This window comes from Amia ocellicauda, chromosome 3 (assembly GCF_036373705.1).
Source record: "Amia ocellicauda isolate fAmiCal2 chromosome 3, fAmiCal2.hap1, whole genome shotgun sequence".
Taxonomy (NCBI): domain Eukaryota; kingdom Metazoa; phylum Chordata; class Actinopteri; order Amiiformes; family Amiidae; genus Amia; species Amia ocellicauda.
Genome location: NC_089852.1, coordinates 40,384,534 through 40,407,522, shown reverse-complemented (window position 1 = coordinate 40,407,522; position 22,989 = coordinate 40,384,534). Strand labels below are relative to the sequence as shown.

The window sequence follows — 22,989 nt, the reverse complement described above, 5'->3', positions numbered from 1 at the left end:
TTGATTTGTATTAAAGTACATTCAAACATCCATGGTAACAGAGAGACTACTGATTGAATGGATTTCTCAGCTCAACCACAGCAGTTACAATCGAAATGGTAATATTTATCTTATTATTTATTATTGTATAGATAATGTACCTCGACCAGCTTGAAAAGCATGTAGTTCAGTACAGCTGTTCAAATGACTGTCAAGTTACAAGTACAAGCATTTAGGAAGAGCCTCATCTCAGAGCTCTTGATCTATAAAATCTTATTATAGAGACACATTCTATATTTAAACCTACAAAAGGAACGTAAAAATAAACAAACACCAATAAAATAAAACTGTAATATATTATCCAGGCCTGTGTAGTCTACATGCATAGTAAAACGATGCAGAAATATGAATGCTGGTATCTAAAATGATAATTTTGACCCAGTTTGGTGTGAGATTTAAGCCCAGGAGATGTTTGCTCTTTTTTTTTTTTTTTTCCTCTTCTCTCTCTCCTCACAATGCTGAACCAGAGACTGCTGTGCACAACTGCTCTGTATTGGATTTTATTTATTTATTTTAATATAAATGTAATTAATTTATCAAGCACCTGAAGTTATACAAGACCTTACGGTTGGCTGGGCATTATAAATGGAGCATGTGTCAGCTTTTCTTATGGTGGGCATTTTCACTCTACTGTTCAAGGTTAGGGGTTCTGTGGAGAACATACTTTTGAGCAGCCCTGATATACGGCATGCCATTGTATAGTGATGCAGGTCAGCCAACAACGAAGGCTTCAGCACCAGTTGTGGCATAAACACAGCGGTCCACTGCAGTGTTAAAGCAGGCGTGCGGTGTCGTCAGTGGCGAAGGGAGAGCCCCTTGATGCTCAGTCATTGTGTGGAACGGACAGATGCAAGCGTAGTGACTCAACGCTGTCAGCCTCGCTCAGCACTAATTATTAGTCAGATGAGAGGAGCAGAAAGGAAGACATTGCATCTTTTGCAGCCCCCCACCCCCCCACTTCTAATTTCTTGCCCTGCAGTAAAGTTATGTAAATGTACTTGTATGAACTGCACAGATGTGTTTGCTTTCTTGTGCTATAATATTTGAACCTTTCACATCAAAAACAGTAACGGCAGCATTCCTGCCCTGAAAACACTCCCCGGAGCGCTCGCGGAAGCTCAGACATTCACAAGCAGTGTCGTCACTTTTTTTTTTTTGCGGAGGGGGAGAAGTGCGCAAAAGCAAGAAAGATGTATAGAACATATATCTGAAGGATTTTAAATACTGTATTTTAATCTGATCATTGCACAATTGGGGAAAAAGTGGGAGAAAACAATCCAATTAAAAAAAAAAAAAAAGATTGTTGGCAGATGGTATAGCAGGATTGTACACAACCCTGCCATATTTAATTGAGTATCATTGACACAGAAATAATATGCAGGCAGCACAAGAGCAAGACAAGAAAGGACACATGTAAAGCAGTATCTGTTAACTTGGCTTCATGCTTCTTACAGACAGTTCATATTTATAGTACGGGAACAGTGGTGTTGTGGGAAAACCCATGAATTCAGCCAAGTTTAGGAAGTGTCTTATTGTCCTGGCCCTGTAGTGAATCTATAGAAACCTTTGGTTTTGAATTTCTCTTCTGTGTAGAGTGTAGTTTGTATCAACATTTGTAAGCTGCCTTGATGTGTCTAAGCAACTCGTAAGTCATTGCCGTTTGGATCGTGTGTCCTGGTGTATTACTGTTAATTGCTTATTGATCTTTTTTTTTAATGTATCTTAAATTGCATGGCATCCAATATCATACTAGAACTGCATTACTTAAAGCATTTCTTGTTAAAAGGAATTTAAAAAATAAAATTGCATCGTAGATTGAAGGCTTGCAAATTATAAGTCTGGATGATTTGATTTTTTTTATATTTAAAGCAGTGTACTTCTGTTCATATCTGTTAAACACAGACATCCTCACATAAGGCACAGCTGCTGCGAACATGGGGTGGAAATGTGTTCCCTGCATTAAAAAATAAATAGGCCTTTCTATTAAACTGATTATAAAATAAATTGCTTTTAGATGTAATATCTGGTGTCAGCGTCAGCTGAGTGCAGTGCAGAGAGATGTTATATTCCCCTTAGCAGTAACAGATCCATGTCAGTGTTCACTCTGAAGTATAAAACCTGAATATAAGATCTGATCCCTGTCAGAGAGCAATCTTAGTAAGTCAGTATGGTGTGAAATAATGTTTTCGCTGCAGTAACTAGATTTCTGAAGCTGTAGCATAATTCACTCATGAGCTGTGATTAGTAAAACTCCTACCCATGTATTAATGCACATTTTAATATGTTCAAGTTTCTTTAGCTCTTTGGTGTCAGTAAAAGCAATAACCTAAAGAAAGCCCTGGTTAAAGACGCCTACAGTATGTACAGTACTTAGACAGTACTTACCACTGCTCATTTAATGGACCTATTGAAATATATTTTTGCCTTTGTTTTACGCTCCTGTGCACCTTTGCACTTAAAAAAGGAAACAAAAGTACAGTGTGTTCATATTAAAGACATGTCATTGAGTATTCACCATATTGGAAAAGCATTAGTAAGACTGAGTCACATGTTGCCACCAAATTATATAAATTCCAGCTACCCGATATCTTCCACTTGTTCTTTTGATTCTCATAATGAGTTTAGAATGTTCTGGAGAAAGAGGAGATATGTTTTCTCTAAGCATTTATTTGATTTATTTATGTATTTTTTTTTGTAGAATAACGTATTACTGCATGCATACGTTTACTGCATTTGGTAGCAGCACATACTATAGTATTACAGTTTGAAATACATAACTGAAACAAGCAATGCACAAAGTAAGTTATTCAATTCTGTACTTGGGTTCATCATACCTTATTTTTATAAAATTAGAAATTGCTCAAGCCTTACAAGATGCAAATATTTAAGAGGTATATGAATTTTAATTCTCTTACATAAAACTTGATCAATCTATCTATCTCTATTTATCTAAAACAAATGTATATGAATTTGGAGTATGGAGTATGAATATTGTTGAGAGAGAATCATTATGGAACTTTCTTTAAAGCACTATTTCTGCTGAGATTTTCACATCAGATGTTAATTTGTACTTTAGTATCAAGTAGCTGGCAGAAAAAAAGGGTTCCATACTGAAATATAAATATTTTAGTATGTGCAAAAAAACATTTTACATGTAGATTTTAGTCCGGCTCCTACCTCTGTAGCATAAGAAGCATTAAAAGCAAAGATTAGATAACATTTTCTCTACTTTGCACACAACTCCTTGATTCACAGATTGTGGAAGCTCCAAACCCAGATTCCCTTTTAACACAATAACTGAACTTCTGTGAAAACAAGATCATACAAGTGGTGTGAAAAAAATGATCAAGCATTAAATCAAATTGTAACTGGATCTCCACTAGCAGGCTATGACTAGCATTGGACAGAAACAATGAGCTGCTCAGTATAAGAGGGTTCAAGTTGGCTAAGGATTAAGTCATTACATGTTTTGTTCAGTCCTTTTCAAAATGTTTGTCTGACCAAAATATATATATATATATTTTATTTTAGACTAATCTCACATTAAACTTTTGTTGTTGTGGCACAATGTAATGATCCTATCCCTACAGGACCACCATTGAAAGCCTTGCCCCCCTTTCTTAGTCGTATAGGTGAAAATAGAAAGTGAGATCTACGATTCAGGTCTAAAATAAATGTAATACACATTGTTTCATGGACATGCAGAATATAAATCCTCTGTTATTCCTCATGCATGATTTCACACATTAGATATATGGTTTCTTTGCTGTGGCTTCCTCAATATTCTCTAGCAATCCCGTGTCCCCGGTCTGTTTTCCCTGGCTACTTGTCTTGAGCTGCAGGGCTCTCATATTTAATGTGCATCCTGCCAGTTCTCATCTGATCACACCGTCTCCTGGTTTCAGAGCCTTGCAGACCTGACATAACAGCAGGAAAGGGAACAGAATTAGCCAGTCATGATCGTTTATGTACTCCCTCCTGGGACTTCCTCCTGAAGTAGTTGCTTGTGTTTTCCTGAACTTAATCTAGTTGTATCTAAAATGTTAGCTCAGTAAAATCATAATGTAATATTCAAATATTTCTCCATATACTCTGCATATTAAATACACAAATAATGTTTTTCTTTGGGTAAATCATATCCACCACCTGTGGTATTTTTTTCCTAAACCATTCCAAAGATAATGTTTTGAACAAAGCTAGTGAATTTCTTTCCTTTCTTTATTATAAGTATACCCCTCACACTGCCTCCTCTCTCTTCATTCACCTGTTTGAAGTTGTCTTTCTTCAGACTCAGAATCCATTAATGTGATTATCAGCAATGCCTTGTAAGCAGAAAGCCCCTCAATAGCTGGAATTGATCCACACAAGCCCTAGTCTGCTGCTCACTCCCGAACACTTAGCTTTTGTTTTCTGCACAGCAACTGAATGTTAATGAGAATTCAACTGATGCAAAATAGTCATGTCCACCTTCAGACTAGTGTGTGGTGTGTTTGTCTATGTTTGTCTCCTCTTCACTGCACAGTTGTTGATGGTTTCAAATGCCGTTCCAACGTAGCATCTGGTACGAACACTCCAGCATTGTGTGGATTTTTGGGTTGATGCTGAATGATCATTAGCTTGCTTGGAATATAGTCTGTGCTCTCAAAGATTAAGACATAGGTCCTTCATTATCAACCTCATTAACTGCTCGATCCATTGGATAATCAGTACAGTTTTTTTTCCTCTCTCTCTAGTAAAAGTAAATCCAAGTAAAGGTAAAAAGTGCTGTTCGGTTCCGAAGCTCTAGAACAGAAAAAAACAGAAGACAAATGAAAATGTCATAATGAGAAGCTTATACTAAGGGAAGGCCCTGGTCTGTTACTGTGTGAAAGAAATAGTCAGTTTGCTTGGGTCGAAGGTGATCAGCTGTATCATTTTAGATCTCAGTGAATTTTAGTCTTTGAGTTACAATCACATGCCATATCAGCAATATTGATCGGCTGGTGTGTTCAAGGTACATGAGTTTGTAAGGAGATTGTCTACTCTGTCTACCGTTGAGACATTGACAGTGTCGCAAAAGAGACAAAATTGTTAGTGGATTGTCGGTCTGCTCAGTATACTTGTAAACACTTGGTGGGGGGGGCAAAAATCAAACTTGAGCTTCTCTCACACGGGGGCTAATCAGGAGCAACATCTGTCCTTCGCTGTCTCTTATATCTGCCTTCACGGGCAAGAACTTTTCCACACAGTGGGAGTTTTGCAAACAAGTATTCTGTTGTCCTTTTGACAGGCTTCCTGTTACAAAATCAGTTAATTGGGTTTGCTTTTAATCCTTTTTGATATCAAGTGCTATTTCTCACAACTAGGGTACTAAAACCTGGGGGAACATTTGTGTCACATTTCTGTTCCATAAAATAAAAAATTAACATAAGCCTTTGTTCTTGACATATGCTCTGTATGGCTCTGTGGGTGTCATAATTCACTTTTTTTTATTTTTAATTTGCTCGGATTTTTCATGTGGTTCAACTTCTGCCTGTAGAAGCCCCGGCGAAGTCTATTAAACATCCTGTCATCCTCCCTTCCTCTCCTCTTTTTCTTCCCCTCACACTGCAACACAGACCTTACAGAGTTGTCTAAACTAGCAGATAACAGCTAGTGGTCACTGACAATTGCAATATTTTACATCGCTCACTAGTATTACCTACATATTTCCAGGGCATGATGCCAAGGAAATGCACTTAACCACAAGATACTCCTGAAAAGTGTTACCGTTTATTTTGTAATATGTATTTTGTAGTTACCAATATATACAGACATCTTGCTAGTTAATGTACAAAGAATGCTGCAGGTAACAGCACTCAATGAATACAGTTTTTAAGGGAATATTGGATTTTGGGTATTTAAAAATGTATTTCTAAATGTAGATTTTTTTTTTTTTTTGGCATGATGTTCATGTAAAGGTTTGATCAGAAATGGATTGCATCTCATTAAAGTCAGATCAGCAGTATGTTTATAAATGTCTTAATTGTAATGTATTTCTTGTTATGATATATATTTGAGTGTGGCTGCTGAGGAATCGGCCCGAGCAAGAGGGGAGTCTGTGAGACCTATAAAACTGCCTTTACAGGCTCATCAACAGAACCCTTCTAATTCTAATTGTAAAGATGAAAACTACATTAGGCAGCAGGGCTTTGAAATATTAGCTTAGTGTACCTACACCCACATGTTTGGCTCTTATACCGAACATTATTACACACATTTAAATTTACAACTCGCTTTTTTTCTTCTTCAATGGCTGAAACCAAAATGCATATATCATCTTTTTTCAAGGCTTGCATTTACCGTAGCTGTACTTAACCTGCATTTTTAATCTAATAGACTGCTGTACAATTTCAAAACCATGTGTAAGGTACACATTAGTGAGGTTCGATTTTGATGTTTCAGGAGAATTATGATGATGATGATGATGATTATTATTATTATTGTATTTGTTGTTGTTGTTGTTGCTTCAGATTCTCACGTTTATCCATTTCTTTTTCAGGCCAGTCCTGCACCAATAATTGTGAACACGGAAACATTGGACACTGTACCATATGTAAGTGTGGGTTTGTGTATATATTTAATAGATTTTTATTTTCCTGTGCTTTTGCATAGTCCGATGACCATTGAGATTGATGTGCTAAGAAGGCACAACATTTAAGCAACAGACTCTGTCACAAGTTACTTCAGCACATTTGTTTTAAATTGTTTAATGAGATTTATTGAGGGAAGGAAAATTTACTTTGAATTTTAAGTGTATTCCTTTTCCAGGGAACTTCAACCACAAAAAGTGCAACGATAAAACAATGGCCTATGGGAATTAATAATGCAAAGAACGTACATATTCTAGCATTGCTGTACGGTACAACATGTATGTGTATCAATTTGCTTTAGGAGAGTTAGGATCACATAGTGCTTTATAATAATTCCCCATTGCAGTGGTCACTTGTGCACTGGAGTTTAACTCTGAAGCCCTCCCCCACACAGCCAGCTAAATAGCAGATACAAGAACCACAGGTGTAAGCAAAGACCTGAAAACGAAGTAGAAACATTTACATATTTCCCTGAATGTTGCCACAGAAATGAGAAAAGGTAATATATTCAGTATCTGTGAATCACTGAAGACAAGCTTAAACATATCGTGCATGAGGAACTGATGAATTGTGGGAGAAAAATAGATCTGGACCAAAAGACACAAGGAATTAGGGAAAAGCATCTCAGAAATGTTGTGGATAATACATTGAATCAAAGCAATGTGGTTAATTATTTAGAGGAGAAAAAATAATGTATTGAATTTCTGATATTACAAAACAGCAACAACAAGAAATGTGGGTTTAGATTTGTGTTGCAACTTTTGCATTCATTATATATGATGGTTCTCTTTGGTACTGTAGTTTTGACTGAGTTTTCCTTAGGCATTAAAGCTTGTTCCAAGTAGATAAAACATAATAATTCAGCATACCATCAATATTATGTTAATTTACTCGTAAAGCTATAAGGCATGCAAAACAAGAGGGTAATAAATAAAAGGCAATTGCATGGCACTATAACCACTATAAAATATATAACAATACTTCTTAATTGCTAGTGTATTCCTTAATTTCCCAGTGTCTTACTTGACAGATTTATAAGAAACACTTAAAGCAGTTAATGCTGTTAATGCATAATGATTTTGAACAAAAATAAAATATTTAAGTGTCTGCTTCAATTTTTAAACAATCCAGTGGTTTTACAACCATTTTACCACAAGTTTCATGTTTAATATGATAACTGGCCATTTGCACTTGTTTTAATTGTTGTTGATTTCTATTTCAACGTTCCAGACTGTCAAAATAATATATTGCTGACCATATTTTTATTCTAATACTGATTCCAAATTGCTGGAGTAGACAGAAGATAAACATGTATGTGAAACAATTAAAGCATGTTTTGAGCACCATTATTAAGTATTTAATTTAGATTAGGTTTCAGAGTGCATAGTCGTCAACAGAAGCAAATGTGTGTGTGCATGGTCAGTGGGGGGCTATTAAAATCACCTTACGGGGTTTTAAAAGACTGCAGTTTTTTCCAGCTAATGTAAATTATTAGTTAGTTAGCTTAACATTTTGAAATAAATGTCAGTAAACATCTTGAGAAATGCCAGTTTCTTCCACAGAGAACTGCTAAAAGCTCTTTGTTTTTATAATTTGCAGTTCAATGCCTTTCTATGTTGAAGATAATTTTAAAAGAAAACATTTCAAAAGCAAACACTTAAGTGACTTAAACATTGAATAGTTTAACATCACTTGCTGAGGATTCTGACCTCAAACAAATGGATAAATCTCAGGAAAAAGTAATCCAATAAAGATATCATATACAGTATGGTTCTGGGCTTTCTTTCACAAGCGGTGTAAAAACTGTGAACAGTAACTCATGTTTTTGTTCTACTCTTTTTGCTTTAAAATGATTTATGGGACAAAAATGGCAACAATCTTGAAAGACCTGAGATGGATTCTCCAGATTAATCTATTAATCTTGTATAGAACATGTTAACAAATTATCTTAGTCCCACAAAATTGTGATCTCAGTTAAACATTTTTTAAACAAACATGGATTATGCATTTTTTGCTTAAAAAGGCCATTTTGCAGAAGTCAATATTTTCCATTCCATTAACAGTTTTCTTTCTTTGAAGTTATAGCAGACGTTAAAAAGGCTCCCACTTCAGAGCATATAACAATTTTGTTTTCTTTAAATCCATTAAAGCTTTTTTTCTTGATCCATACCTATGTATTTTATCTTTTTTATAGCCAACAAAGATATAGAAACTCCCTTTTGAAGGAGCCCAACCTCAAACTGCTTCATAATGAATGACTAGGAACATCATAAAAGGGAAATACTGTTTAAATGTCATCTGAAGCTCCAGTATTTACCCTTGAGCAAGCCTGGGTCTGGTTACTACATGAATATGGGACCTCCAAATGAAAAAAATACAAAATAAACAGGTGTTCTTGTGAAGCTGTTTGCTGGCTCTGTTTGGAGTCCTTTTGCACCAAGAAGCTGCACTATGTTAAACTGGGCTCTACACAGAAGATGAATGTAGTATATACACTTTTTTTCTGTATAGACTTTCCTTGAAAATTAAATAAAATACTTGATGTAAAGGGCCATTTTATTAATGTTAACAGTGTTTAAAGCCATGCTGTTATATTGTAAGGCATTAGGCAAAATTGTTATTTGTGTGGAACTGATCAGTAGTAGCAGTAGTTTTCAACCGCTTCTGCTTTTTATCTTAACCAAGATGAAAATTGCTGGTCAATTATGAAACACTGCACTAAAAAATACCTTACTTGGTTTGGAGCATCAGACAAGATTCTTACTTGATTAATTATGCAGAATCATGCCTGTTTGTCATGTTTACCAAAAATGTGTAACAAAGAATTGATTTATTTGACAGTCCTGGATGATGATTGATGATTGGTTTTGAGTTGCATTTAGCGCCATAAAAATAAAAACATATTTTAGCTTGGATGAATTTCTCCATCTTGACTGTGATCTGGCTTCTTTCTGGGGTTTCTAGATGCTCAATGGACGATGCTGCTACAGCTTTGAAGAGGTATCTGGCTTTAAAATCTTTAATTGTTTTCCTCAAATACAGTCCTTAAACAGACTACTTTTTCTCCGTTTTCTCATGCCTTCATGCACACACACACACACACACTATCACACGCATGTTTCTGTCTTCATCAGCATTCTCCCAAAGGGATGCCCTTAAAGTAGGACAGCAAAAAATAACTAAATGCATTGTGCAATTTTTTCCACATCCAAAAAGGAATGCAGATTGTAAAAGGTTAGCAAGCGTTATGGTACGATGAATAAAATATAATGTTCTGACTGGACCAAAGCTATTTGTAGCTACAGTTCTTTAGAAATAGACCTCTGTCGTGGAAGTTATGAACCTTATGTTTTTGATCACTTTACATTTGTTTACATGTTTGTGCAACGTGTACATTTGAATCAACATTTCTTCTTGTATTTCAGTCAGTATGTCACCTCCCCTCCAAAAAAGAATATTGTACCCTGTAGTGAATTTGTAGACATAATTTAAATGAATGTTCAGTACTTTTTACATTTTACAATCAATTTTACATTTTTGACTTTCAACATTTAAAAAGCATGTTTTCGAGTAAAGTCCATATTATCCAAACTGTGCAGTATATCTCAATGGATGAACATCACTTGGTACCACGCCAAAAAGCTTTGACAATCTATTTAGTCATTTCACCGAACGTGGCTTGGCCTTGATGTGGGATCAGCTGTCGAGATGCTTGAACTGTCATGTTGAAAGAAGAAATTAAAATGAAACTGACCTCTGTGGAGTACAAGCTGTAAGAATTCGATGTATTCTTCAAAAACTTCCATAGAATACTGATATCCCCTACTGAGATCAGTGGACTTTTAACATATCCCCTCAAATAAGTTTTCAGCAGAGCTTGTTCATTTTAAACCTGTTACAGATTACACTGCAATCTTGATATGGTTCCTGTAATCCCTCCGACTCTAGTGTGGTAGTGTATTGTAGTGGCACCGTGCAATTCAGCCGTACTGTTTGTCACAGTAGACAAATATGGCGTTTACATGGGGATGGAGCTGTTGGTATTATTTTAGATGACTTGTTGCTTTCGGAATCATACACGACTGTTGGCAAGTCTGACATATTGAGAGTATAACTGGGAGGTTGACCTTGGAGTTGAAGTGTAGTGAAGGAAATTAAAGGACAGTTTATTTGAGCCTTTGAGGATAACCTGACTATCCTGATGAAACAGGTCAAGCCTAGTTCTAAATTTTACTAATGAACTAATTAGATTTTGCTACTAATAAGTCACCTGATTCTAGACCCCGTCATTGCCAGTAATTCATAGTGTGTCCCCATGTTATATTTAGTCCTTTATTTATTGTCCAGACTGCATTTTCCCTACTTGCCATGAACACATTTGTTACTTAGATTTGCCCAATTGTACTGTAAGGAAGAAGGATTTTACATACCTCCACTCAGCAACACGGGATTGTTTAGGACGTATTTGTTTGGGAAATAAAATTGCGCCCTACTCTCATTGTCTTAATATTTTATAATAATAATAATAATTAATAATGATTCTTGTATGTCTGTTTGTGTTTTCAGTGTTGTTGTGTTGTCCTGGATACTTCAGGCTGAGAAACAATCAACTTAGAAATGAATCTTTAAATGAATTCTGACAGAAGGCATTCGTCAGATTAGTCATGTTGGCAAAGGGACAGTGCTGACAGAATTGCTCTGCGTTTTGTTATTCAACCTAGAGCTCAATGTTAGTTCTCTGTACATCAGCAAGTCTGTCCATTTTGAAACCAGAAAAAATCAAATATTCACCAAGAGATAAGATCCAAATGATAGTGTTTCGCCTTTTTGTGTGTAAAGTACACTGTGTGATTTTAATAATCTACCAGGCCTTCATATTTTAAATAAAATACTCAAGTAAAACTAGATTGAGTTACAGCACTGTATGTGAGCTTGTATAGGAGGTGCAATCGTACATTCCCTGTTAGTAGTGTTTTCCAATTAACACATGATTTTGCTGCCATTCCTCAAATGAGCCCCCAGTCATATACTAAATTAAAGCCAGCTGTTTTACTACAGTGAGTTCAATTGTAGAGGTTTGCCTGTGGTTATGCTCCTTCATGATGCAAAGAACTGCCAAATTTCTGCCCACCCACAAAAGATCCATCACTGTGGATGAAGTGACGTGGCTGCATTGCTAAGATGAATAGATACCTGTCGGTAGTGCAGAACAGTGATAAATGCATTACAGTCACTGGTTCTGCTGTAGAAACATTTTTCCCAGAAAAAACGCTGCTCGGGGCTTCAGTAATTCATGTTCGGAACTAATTTTCTTTCTTTGTTCACACTGTTCTTTACTGGACATTTCTGAGGTTCTGCTTATTCTATTTCTCATTTATATCATTCACTCTGCAGTCCCAGATGCTTTGCCAATTAATTAATTAGACCTGAAAGCAAAGAGAGAACTTCAAACCAAACACCTGGTACTTCTGCAGTCTGTTGGAAAAAAGTCCTCTTTAGTTCTTAACTTAAAATGAAGCTGTTAAAGGATTGCTCCTTTTAAGTGCATAATTGCATAATATGTTGTCATGCCTGATGATACTCAATAAGCTGAAACTGTCAAGAGTAAGTACATGTATCCATTACTTTAAAATCATAAAGTGACGTTAGTGATTTCTTGGGCACACTAGATGTAAATGATATTTATTGATGCTCAGGTTACTGATTATTTTTCAACATGTGTATTTTCTCAGAATAGTAAAATAATCAGAAACAGGGAACTTTCAAATTAAATAGCCTGCTAATTACCACAATGGTTCTTCATGTGTGTATTCAAATTAAAAGCTGGAGGAGAAACAGTGTTGTGTGGTAGGAGCTGCGATAAACTAAATACACAGAATTTTCAAATACTTTTTATAGCAGTATATTCAGATACTTCAATATAAACAACCAATGTAAGGTCATTCACGAAAGAAAATAGCAGGTGATTTATTATAGTAAAAAGTAAATATAATTGTTTTAGTTTATTATAGCAATATGTCTGGGAAATGCTATATGTTTAAAATTGATGGATTCCCTGTTTCACTGAATGTACAGTATTATTCCTTGCAAATATCAGTTCAGTCTTGCATATTTCAGTGATTTATTGACCAATTTATTTTGGACAACAGTTCCTAATTGTGCTTTGGCAAAGCGCTGTTGACTGCTAGGTGGTATCAAGTGATTGAAGAATGATCAGACATCCTGTGTCGGTATAATTAAGTGATGATTCTGAAGGGATTTGGCTTCAGAAGTCAATATACAGCTCTCATACTCAATTAACAAAAAGGACATCGACTCAGCAGTTTCTGTTGATTCATTTATTTATGGTTCAATAATCTACCTGTGTACTTAAGCAGACTTTCTTTGTTGCATGCACAATAACTGTTAAGAGTTACCAGTGATATGCATACATTGGTTTTTTTTTTTCTTCCTTATGTATACTGCTTTGTATGAGTTTGTCAATATACAGCCCTGGAAAAGAGACCACTGCAAAATTATCAGTTTTTCTGGTTTTACTCTTTATAGGTATGTGTTTCGGTAAAATGAACATTTTTGTTTTACTCTATAAACTACTGACAACATTTCTACCAACTTCCAAATAAAATTATTGTCATTTAAAGCATTTATTTGCAAAAAATGACAACTGGTCAAAATTACAAAAAAGATGCAGTGTTGTCAGACCTTGAATAATGCAAAGTTCATATTCATTTTTAAACACAATACTAATGTTTTAACTTAGGAATAGTTCAGAACTAAATATTTGGTGGAATAACCCTGATTTTCAATCTCAGCTTCCATGCGTCTTGGCATGCTCTCCACCAGTCTTTCACATTGATGTTGGGTGACTTTATGCCACTCCTGGCGCACAAATTCAAGCAGCTCGGCTTTGTTTGATGGCTTGTGACCATCCATCTTCCTCTTGATCACATTCCAGAGGTTTTCAATGGGGTTCAGGTCTGGAGATTGGGCTGGCCATGACAGGGTCTTGATCTGGTGGTCCTCCATCCACACCTTGATTGACCTGGCTGTGTGGCATGGTGCATTGTCCTGCTGGAAAAAACAATCCTTGGGGAGTTGGGGAACAATGTCATAGCAGAAGGAAGCAAGTTTTCTTCCAGGACAACCTTGTACGTGGCTTGATTCATGCGTCCTTCACAAAGACAAATCTGCCCGATTCCAGCCTTGCTGAAGCACCCCCAGATCATCACCGATCCTCCACCAGATTTCACAGTGAGTGCGAGACACTGTGGCTTGTAGGCTTCTCATTGATGAAGGGCTTTTTTCTAGGTTTGCACGACTTCAGCCCTGCCCCAAGGAGCCTGTTTCGAACCGTCCTTGCTGTGCACTTCACCACAGCTGCCGTTTGCCATTCTTTTTGTAGGTCACTTGATGTCATCCTATGGTTGTTGAGTGACATTCAAATGAGTTGGTGGTCATCCCAGTCAGTGGAGAGTCGTTTTTCGCCCTCTGCCGGTGTGTAGCTTAGTTGTCCCCAATGTCTGCTGCTTGGCCTTGTTCTCATGAACCTCCATCTTTGAAATTTTAAGGATGGAAGCAATCTGATGCTCACTGTATCCCTCTGCCAGTAAAGCCAGAATTGAACCCTTCTTTTCCTCATTCAAAACTTTCCTTTTCATCTCTTTTGGCATGATCAATAGTTAGTTTTTGATTACGATTACTTTTGAGCACTGTTTTTGCCCTCCAGCTGATCCTATTGCAAGAGGATAGTGATGCCACAGCAGTGGTTTTTATACTCTTTCCTGTTAAATAAGATTTGGTTCAGGTGATCACCTAATCCACACCTCATTCAGTAGCGTGTGTTGGAATTCAGCGAACACTGGAATGGAATGGGTGCCATACATGTAAAAAATCTGCAGTGGTCTCTTAATTTTTTCCAGAGCTGTATCCCTGAAGAACACCAATCAAACATGATTAAAGTTAGTTAGTGTCCATGTTAACATCCAATAATAATGAGCTGAACTAGAATAATTTATGTACATGTATAACCTCCATATTGATTGATTATATTAATGTACAGTTTACTGTGTACAGTTAATTGTTATACTGGCTAAGAGGTTTTAAGTATTTCCTTTTAAAAACTTGCTATTTTTATTATTATTTGGTTTAACTTAATGCTGTTGGAACTGCAGCTGCTGTACTGTGTGACTCTTGTGTGGAGATCAGATTGTCTCACCTTGTCAGTCTTTTTTGTATGGACCAGCTCTACTGGGACCTGGGCTTGAGAGGCAGGGCGAACAATTGGATTAAAAATGTATTTATGAATGTTGTGTCGTACCTCCGCATCAGCAGTAACGTTGTGAGATGTAGTGTACTGCATTTCAGCAAGTTCCTTTAAGACTAGGGGGGAAATCATAATCTGTCCCCATTGGTTTGGATTTAAAATGCACATTCATCTGCCTATGCAAATGCTGCCCTGCTGGAGTTAATTAGGTCACATCTTCAGGGGAACAAGATGTAAAGGGCACATTTTTCTTGACCTTCAAAAAAATATATTCATGACACCATCTTCAACTAATACACTGTGCTTAATGAACAACAGAGATAAGAAACACGTAAGGGATTATGTTGTTGTTAAGCCTTGAGATTATATATAAAGCTTTTAGTGAAGCAAGCATTATAATTTTTTATAACCTTGATTTTTTTTCTCTCACTCAAGTCTAGTCACATGTTTTCCCTAATTATATGATCTGCAGTATTTTGGCTGCTTTTGTTGTATCTAATCTTATGAGGATGCTGATGCATTACCTTTTTACTTTTTTCTGTAGGTTTGAAAATGGTCTTAAAAGACACATCTACTGCAGTTTGTTTTGGGTCAAATGTTGTTTAGTACAATTCTTCCCAAAGGAATGGTACTCAATTCACACCCCATTGGTTCTGATACACTGAGCTGGAAGTAAAAAGTCCAAAACACAATCCTATGTTCTGCTATCCTTTGAAACGTAGGCGAGGGGGAGTCATTATGTGGTTGACCTGTTCCAGAATAACAACTTCAGGTGTGTTTTGATGCTGCCCAATGAATAGAATCCTAAATTGCAGATGTCTGAAAATTAGTATGACGGTGATGTTGTGTTGTATGGAGCACAAATATGATTTTGTTATAGTGAATTATGACGAGAATGGTATCCATTGGGAGAACAGGTGTTTATTGTGCAAAGTCGATAAACATGCCAAGAATTGCAAATGTACTCATTTCAATTATGTAGTTAGTTTAATCAGAGTTATTGTATTCATTGAAAACCTGTATTTGTACATTAGTTATATTTTATTACTTTCACACATCGTTGGCAAGCAAGAGATGAGCAACATTAATCTGTCCATACTGTTTCTGCCACATTTCTTTCTAAGTGGAATACTTATTTCAGTTAAGGGGATTAACTCAATTTATCAGGGTATAGAAAGCAACATCACAGGCGCAGACCTTTTTAAGATTGTGCTGATATCTCAAAATTGCCATTAGCCCTGGCAGAAAATTCTGTATAGTGTAAACTAAAAAGGTTTTCCAAAAAAGCAACCGTAAAACAAAACTTTTCATGTCAATCTCTTGGCGAGAGTATTCACTTCCTATACAGTATACATATTGAATTTCTTTGTGGGGGATGACGACGCATGATTCATCCATTGCATTCAATATGCATGCATCCTTTCTAAATGCAGTGAGGTAAAGTCACAAGTTACAACTTAAAGAACAGAAAATAATAAAAAAAAGGAAAAGCTAAATTGAAATCTGTAGTTGCTATGGAGTTAAAATATTTGAATGAATAGTCTTCTAAAAGCTTTTAGGCTTGTCTCCCTTTATTCCATCAGCAGCAGGGGACCCAGCTGTAAATTACTGTGCTCACTGGGTTTAAATTGCCCATGACAGGCTCCTTTCTTTCTGAATACGCCAGGTAAATAATCACAATAATAATAACAATCTGAAATCATTAAAAATCTATCTGAATGTCAAGGGCATCTTCTGAAGCTTGACATAAATGTGTGTGTTTGAAGTATTTTATTTTCAACAGGGGAACGACCCTAAACACACAGCCATGAAATATCTAAAGAAGATTGCAAGAGCTACCGATCTCAACCTTCATTCTGATGTTGTTTTATTTTGATGAGAAATGTCTGCAGTTACAGATACAGTAATGGTCATTCAAGACTTTGTTTTAATGTAAAAGTATGAAACCTACAATAAATAAATGTTGAGCATTCACACGTCATTGACTCCTCCAAAGCGTATTACATTTCTGTGTAGTACACTGTGCTGCAAATCTTTCTCCCTTAGAGGTAATTAGTGAGGCTGAAATTAAAATTGCAACCTTCATTATTGAAAATTGCAGGAGAACTTAATGGTAAAACATGATTTAACTGCACATATTTTATTGTCTTTGAAAGCAGCTCAGCCTGACTGGGCCAGGAATTGAATACACATTGTTACGTGCTCACATCTTGTATAAGGGCACTTCCATCTTAGGTAGTCAGTTTTTAATTAGAATTTCCTCTGCTCATTGTGTTTGATATATAAATATGTGAATGTTGCACACAGGGAGTATTAATGATAGACTTAAATGACTCTTATTAAAAGTTCATTAATAACACATTTGATTAGGTTTCAGAAAGGGAGTCCTCTCTCATCCTCAGTCATCTGCTCTGCTACCGTATCTTCAGATTAATAACTTTTCATTAAGCTTGAATTATTTCTATCAAACCTCCCAAGAAGCAGTGCAAATGTAGGGTGTGTACAAATAAGTAGGGACGGTACAATCTGTAAAAGGATCACAGTCTTCTGACCTCTGACTTGAAGTGTAGGTCAGTTGTTATGAATGTTGCATTTGTTAAGGTTGGTCCTAGATATTGGATGTCTGCTAGATACAGGCACAATATAGATTGTATGTTTACTACTACTGTCATGTCTAATAGTCCAAACAACAAAAGGAAATACCTCAGAGTCTGTAAGAAGAAAATCTGTTTGTGAGGTACCGTTTGACTAGCTTTCCTTATAGTATAGCCTTTTACCCATATATATATATATATATATATATATATATATATATATATATATATATATATATATATATATATATATATATATATATCTGCTTTGTATGTTCTGTTCTTAATTGAAATGTCTGTTTTTTTTCCTGTGTTGTAACTGAAAGTGCAGCATATGTTATTGTTGGTCCTCTAGCTAGTTCAAGGCAATTTTTCCAAGACTGCAAGCAGAGACTGGACTTTGCCGTATTTGGCATAAGTATATTTGACATTTTGGTGTTTTTGCTACTATGTAAAACATCCAAATAGAAAAATAAAAAAACAGAAGTAATCAACATGTGTGGTTGGAGTCAGAGAAAATGGGCAAGTGTGACCCATTAAACTGAGCCCTCTGTCCAAGGGATCCCGAGGGGCAGCACTGGGATGCCCTTAAGATAGGGTTGTATTGGTATGATGAGCATTTTTAAAATGTATTGTTTGCTTCTCTTAAACCAATCCAATGCAGATTAAGTGAAGTTGAATGTTATTACCATTTTGAAGGGTCAATTGAAGGGTGTATTTTATGTTTTCTAGGTAAATGGGACAGAAATTGAATATGAGTTTGAAGAAATTACATTGGAAAGGGTAAGTGTGAATTAATATACTTGCTAATAAAGTGGTTGTTTGTTTGCTTTGTTTATTTATAATTAATTTGATGTCAGTATTTGTTTATTTGTATGCAAATGTGTATTTTTGTTATTACTTTGATGTGAGGATTGTGTGGTAATTATATTTCATGGTAAATAAAGATGCATCACATTGGAATCTTAAACCTAGAATACAAATTACCACAGGATATACTTCAACATAAACACATGCCCACAGCACTGATAATGAAATCTTTGTGGAATATGTGTTATTTACCTCACCAGGATAACAGTTGTTTTATATATATATATATATATATATATATACACACACACACACCTAGTTAATACGCCTCAGCATGTGTAGCTCGATACCTGGGAGGCTACATTACTGTGTAGTAATCTGTGAGTGTCGGTGGGAACAGATGTGAGGTTGACACTACTTGTTAGTGATCCCAACTGTGCTGAGCAGACCCCCTAAAGCTCTGCTCAATCGACAAGTCCTGTGGAAAGACATGGGAACACCAGGGAGGTGTTATATAACTTTCACATTTTTGTTTGTTTGACAGAAATAAATGACTAATCAGGATAAGAACTAACCTAACCTAGAACTAACATCTGAGATATTTTTGTTTGTTCATTACTTTATTTATTTAAAGACAGGCTCATGTTTAATTTATATAATGCTTCAGGGAAGCTCTCACTCTAAATTGAGACAGTCCTGTGTCCTGCTCCCCCATATGAGCACAGTGCTCCAGTGAACGTCTATTTTATGTCACAGATCAGTGAGCTTAATTATCATCTCTCAGGTTCTCTGGTTAAACTGCAGTCTGCTCGACCCCGGTGGAACAGTAATAAACATCTTGTCAAGGAAGAAAAACAGTGACTAGGATAGTGTGCGTGTCAGCATCTGAATGACCAGTGGAGTCAGATTTAACACTTATTTTAATTATTGATTGTGTTACTGTATCTGTGTGTGTGCGGACATCAAATGGAAAAATAAGAATTTCTCCACATTCTGCTCTGAAGATGATTTGAGTTTGACTTGTACTTTTAAGCAGTAGGCCTATAAGCTTAATTACACATATTTACTGGGAGTATACCATGCACAGCAGCTTTATGGATAGTTTCAGCCACTGGCAGCGATCAGTAATACTAAATGCTGTATTTGCATGAGAAACGATACTGTAGTTTTGTGTAACCCAGAAAGATAAAAGGATTATAAAACTACATGTGACATTTTGACAGCTTAAATGTGAAACGTGGTTTTAAGTAAAGCAGAAACAAACCCGAAGTTAAGACAGACCAAAGGGAATGTTAATTTACTCAAGGGTGAAGCTCAGAGCCTTTGTATGACTGTTTGCCTGAAAAGAGAGATAAACACAGACTCGAAAGAACAATGACAACGTTAATTCTGTGAATTGCTAGAAAGCCATGGCTTGATTTTCTGCCGTTGTCATTGTCACTGGACATCAGGAAGGTGACCTCGGCTGGAATATCGGCGTTACATGCTTAAAATACCGAGGCAACACTGTCAGATGCTGGAAGTGAACAATTGCAATATACCTCACATTTTGCTACTGATTGACATTGGCCTGTCCTTTTTAAGAGCCATTTCCCAGTAGAATAAAAGACCGTTCATTAACAGGGGAGGAAAACACTATCAACATGGCAATGAGCATCGGTTCAGTTTTTAATCAAGAGAAGCCATTATTTCCAGCTGTTTGACCACAGCCACCAGTTTAATCAAAGCCGACATTAATTTTGTGAAATCTGTGAAGAGACGTGCTGAATTTATAAGACATGGTAATGTGGGTAGCAGGATACAAATATTTGCTACTATAGTAGGTTTAATCAAATTTGTTGCCAATCAGATCACCACTGTCTTCACAGTAACCCATGTCACTTCCAGATATTCTCCAATGTGTCAATTCAGTGTCATAGGAAAGTGGATTAACATTAGATTTGTTTTGTATGTACTTCATGAAAATAATGTTTTTTAAAGCTGAAACAATGCAGTTATGTAAAGCAAGTCTGTATCATATGATCATGCTTACATGGTCAACAAATGAAAGATCAACTCTAACTATATGGCTCTCCCAGATACAAGGCACATTCTGAAGAACCGAATATCTGCTTCGATCTGCTCTGAGGCTCAACCCTTTCTCAAATAGTTATTAGTCATTTGGCTGAGTGTTCACTCTTGAACAGCAGAGACACTATTGACTAAGTCATCATTTATCTGTAAAACAAACAAGAATAAATGCATGTGCCAAGTGCTGAATTGCAAATACATAGCACTGTGAAAGTACTTGGACTGTTTGAATGAGAAGCCCATCTGCCACAGTCCAAGCCGTAAAATACACAAGTGGAGGACACAAATTAAGCTTTTCATTCAGATTATTTCAAGAAATAGGTCATATTTTCATATTTGTTTTCACCTAGTTTGAATCAAACCTATTAAACTGCACATAACTACTGAATTCATACATCTTTTATGTGGACAAAATGAAAACACAACAGTTTTCAACATGCAGGTATTTTTTCCCCTTTATGTTCACTCTTTTTGACTGCTGTTGGAGGAATAACTGCATGTGTACATTGTTTATCTTCATAAAGCAATCATTTGTAAAATAATTGCAGTAATTTGACTCCATAAACATTGGCTATTTAGCTTAAAATGTCAGTTTGTTACATTTTATTCTCCACTTTCTGTCTGAAGTAAAAGGAAGTTACCTTTTAGAGCCAATAATTTGTATTTCTGCACTTGGATTGCCTCTGATGCATTTTATTTATCAACATTGTCCGTACATGTAGGGTATATGATGACGTGAATAAATATTACAAGTATAGCAATGTTTTTTTTATGTTTTTGCAGGGTAACTCAGGGCTGGGATTTAGCATTGCAGGAGGGACAGACAACCCCCACATCGGCGATGACCCTGGTATATTCATTACCAAGATTATTCCCGGGGGGGCCGCAGCCGAGGACGGTCGACTCAGGTAAAGAGTGAGGACAGTCTGGTCTGCCTGTCGACAAACCGCTTTCACATCCCTGAGAAGGAACTTATTAGTATTCTGCATGTTGCTCTGTATCAACACGATCGCTCCAGGCATGTACTAATAAAATCAAATGCCGGGCATTGCCTCCAGTGGTTTCATTTGGAGTCTGGCAGACTAGCAGAGATCTGAAGGTGGCTCTTGCTTCTGGTTAGTATTGGTTTGTCGTTAACTCGTTTGTTTTCTTCATTGTTAATTTCATCATTTATTAATTAATTTATTTTTCGTATAAAATTTGAAAGGGGTCAAACATATTTACTGCAGATAGACTTAATCAGACCACTAATGTATAGATAGAGAATATTTAGTCTAAGTTTATGTAATATAAGTGGGTTATACATGCATGACACAAATTTGTCTACTGTCTTTGTGAAGGAACCTGAGAGTAGTAGCCATGTTGGTAAAGGCCTCTTATCTGCATAATGAATTACCAAATTAGTTAGTTAATTATGTAATAAAGGGTGTGTATGATCAGTCGAGTATAAAACCATGGATGTGTACAAAGAAAAGAAAGAGGCATTGAGGTATGGGTGTAATCTTAAATAAAATATCTGTTACAGAGTTCACCCCTAGGCTGTCCCCGTTCAGTATAAGACAAACTTATGATTAGTTTAGGATCCGACCAAAAGGTTAACTTCTGGATTAGCACTACATGAATGGATCTTTTCATAGATATGCCTGAGGAGAAGAGAATTGTGGTGAACATTTGAACTTGGCACAAGCTTAAGCTTTAACTTCTGCAAGCAACTGAGCAAGTCAGACAAGAGTGTTTTGTGTTCTATGTGTTGTTTTATTGTGGGTCTGCCATCTTGCCCCAGCTCTTGGAATGATCATTTCAAGGGATGTTATTAAACCTCTCGGCAGCGTTTTAGCCAGTAGCTACTGGCGCAGTAATTGCTCTCCTGAGATTTAAATTTTTTGCTGAAGCCTCCAGATTGTACTAAAAGTAAAACAGAAAAATATATATATATATACACTCACCTAAAGGATTATTAGGAACACCTGTTCAATTTCTCATTAATGCGATTATCTAACCAACCAATCACATGGCAGTTGCTTCAATGCATTTAGGGGTGTGGTCCTGGTCAAGACAATCTCCTGAACTCCAAACTGAATGTCTGAATGGGAAAGAAAGGTGATTTAAGCAATTTTGAGCGTGGCATGGTTGTTGGTGCCAGACGGGCCGGTCTGAGTATTTCACAATCTGCTCAGTTACTGGGATTTTCACGCACAACCATTTCTAGGGTTTACAAAGAATGGTGTGAAAAGGGAAAAACATCCAGTATGCGGCAGTCCTGTGGGGGCGAAAATGCCTTGTTGATGCTAGAGGTCAGAGGAGAATGGGCCGACTGATTCAAGCTGATAGAAGAGCAACTTTGACTGAAATAACCACTCGTTACAACCGAGGTATGCAGCAAAGCATTTGTGAAGCCACAACACGTACAACCTTGAGGCGGATGGGCTACAACAGCAGAAGACCCCACCGGGTACCACTCATCTCCACTACAAATAGGAAAAAGAGGCTACAATTTGCACAAGCTCACCAAAATTGGACAGTTGAAGACTGGAAAAATGTTGCCTGGTCTGATGAGTCTCGATTTCTGTTGAGACATTCAGATGGTAGAGTCAGAATTTGG

General features: G+C 36.5%; 1 protein-coding gene across 17 annotated transcripts in view; it reads left to right on the top strand.

Annotated features, from left to right (window-relative positions):
• dlg2 (discs, large homolog 2 (Drosophila)) overlaps positions 1 to 22,989 on the top strand; it is a 259,732-nt gene that overhangs the window by 149,107 nt on the left and 87,636 nt on the right. For 12 of the 17 annotated variants that reach the window (XM_066699432.1, XM_066699437.1, XM_066699444.1 and 9 more), the window contains 4 exons: positions 6,560 to 6,613; positions 9,615 to 9,650; positions 18,240 to 18,290; positions 21,171 to 21,295. In XM_066699432.1, the coding sequence (XP_066555529.1) occupies positions 6,560 to 6,613; positions 9,615 to 9,650; positions 18,240 to 18,290; positions 21,171 to 21,295 (266 nt within the window). The remainder of the gene's footprint in view (positions 1 to 6,559; positions 6,614 to 9,614; positions 9,651 to 18,239; positions 18,291 to 21,170; positions 21,296 to 22,989) is intronic. The other 5 variants (XM_066699445.1, XM_066699448.1, XM_066699440.1 and 2 more) reach the window with 1 other exon arrangement.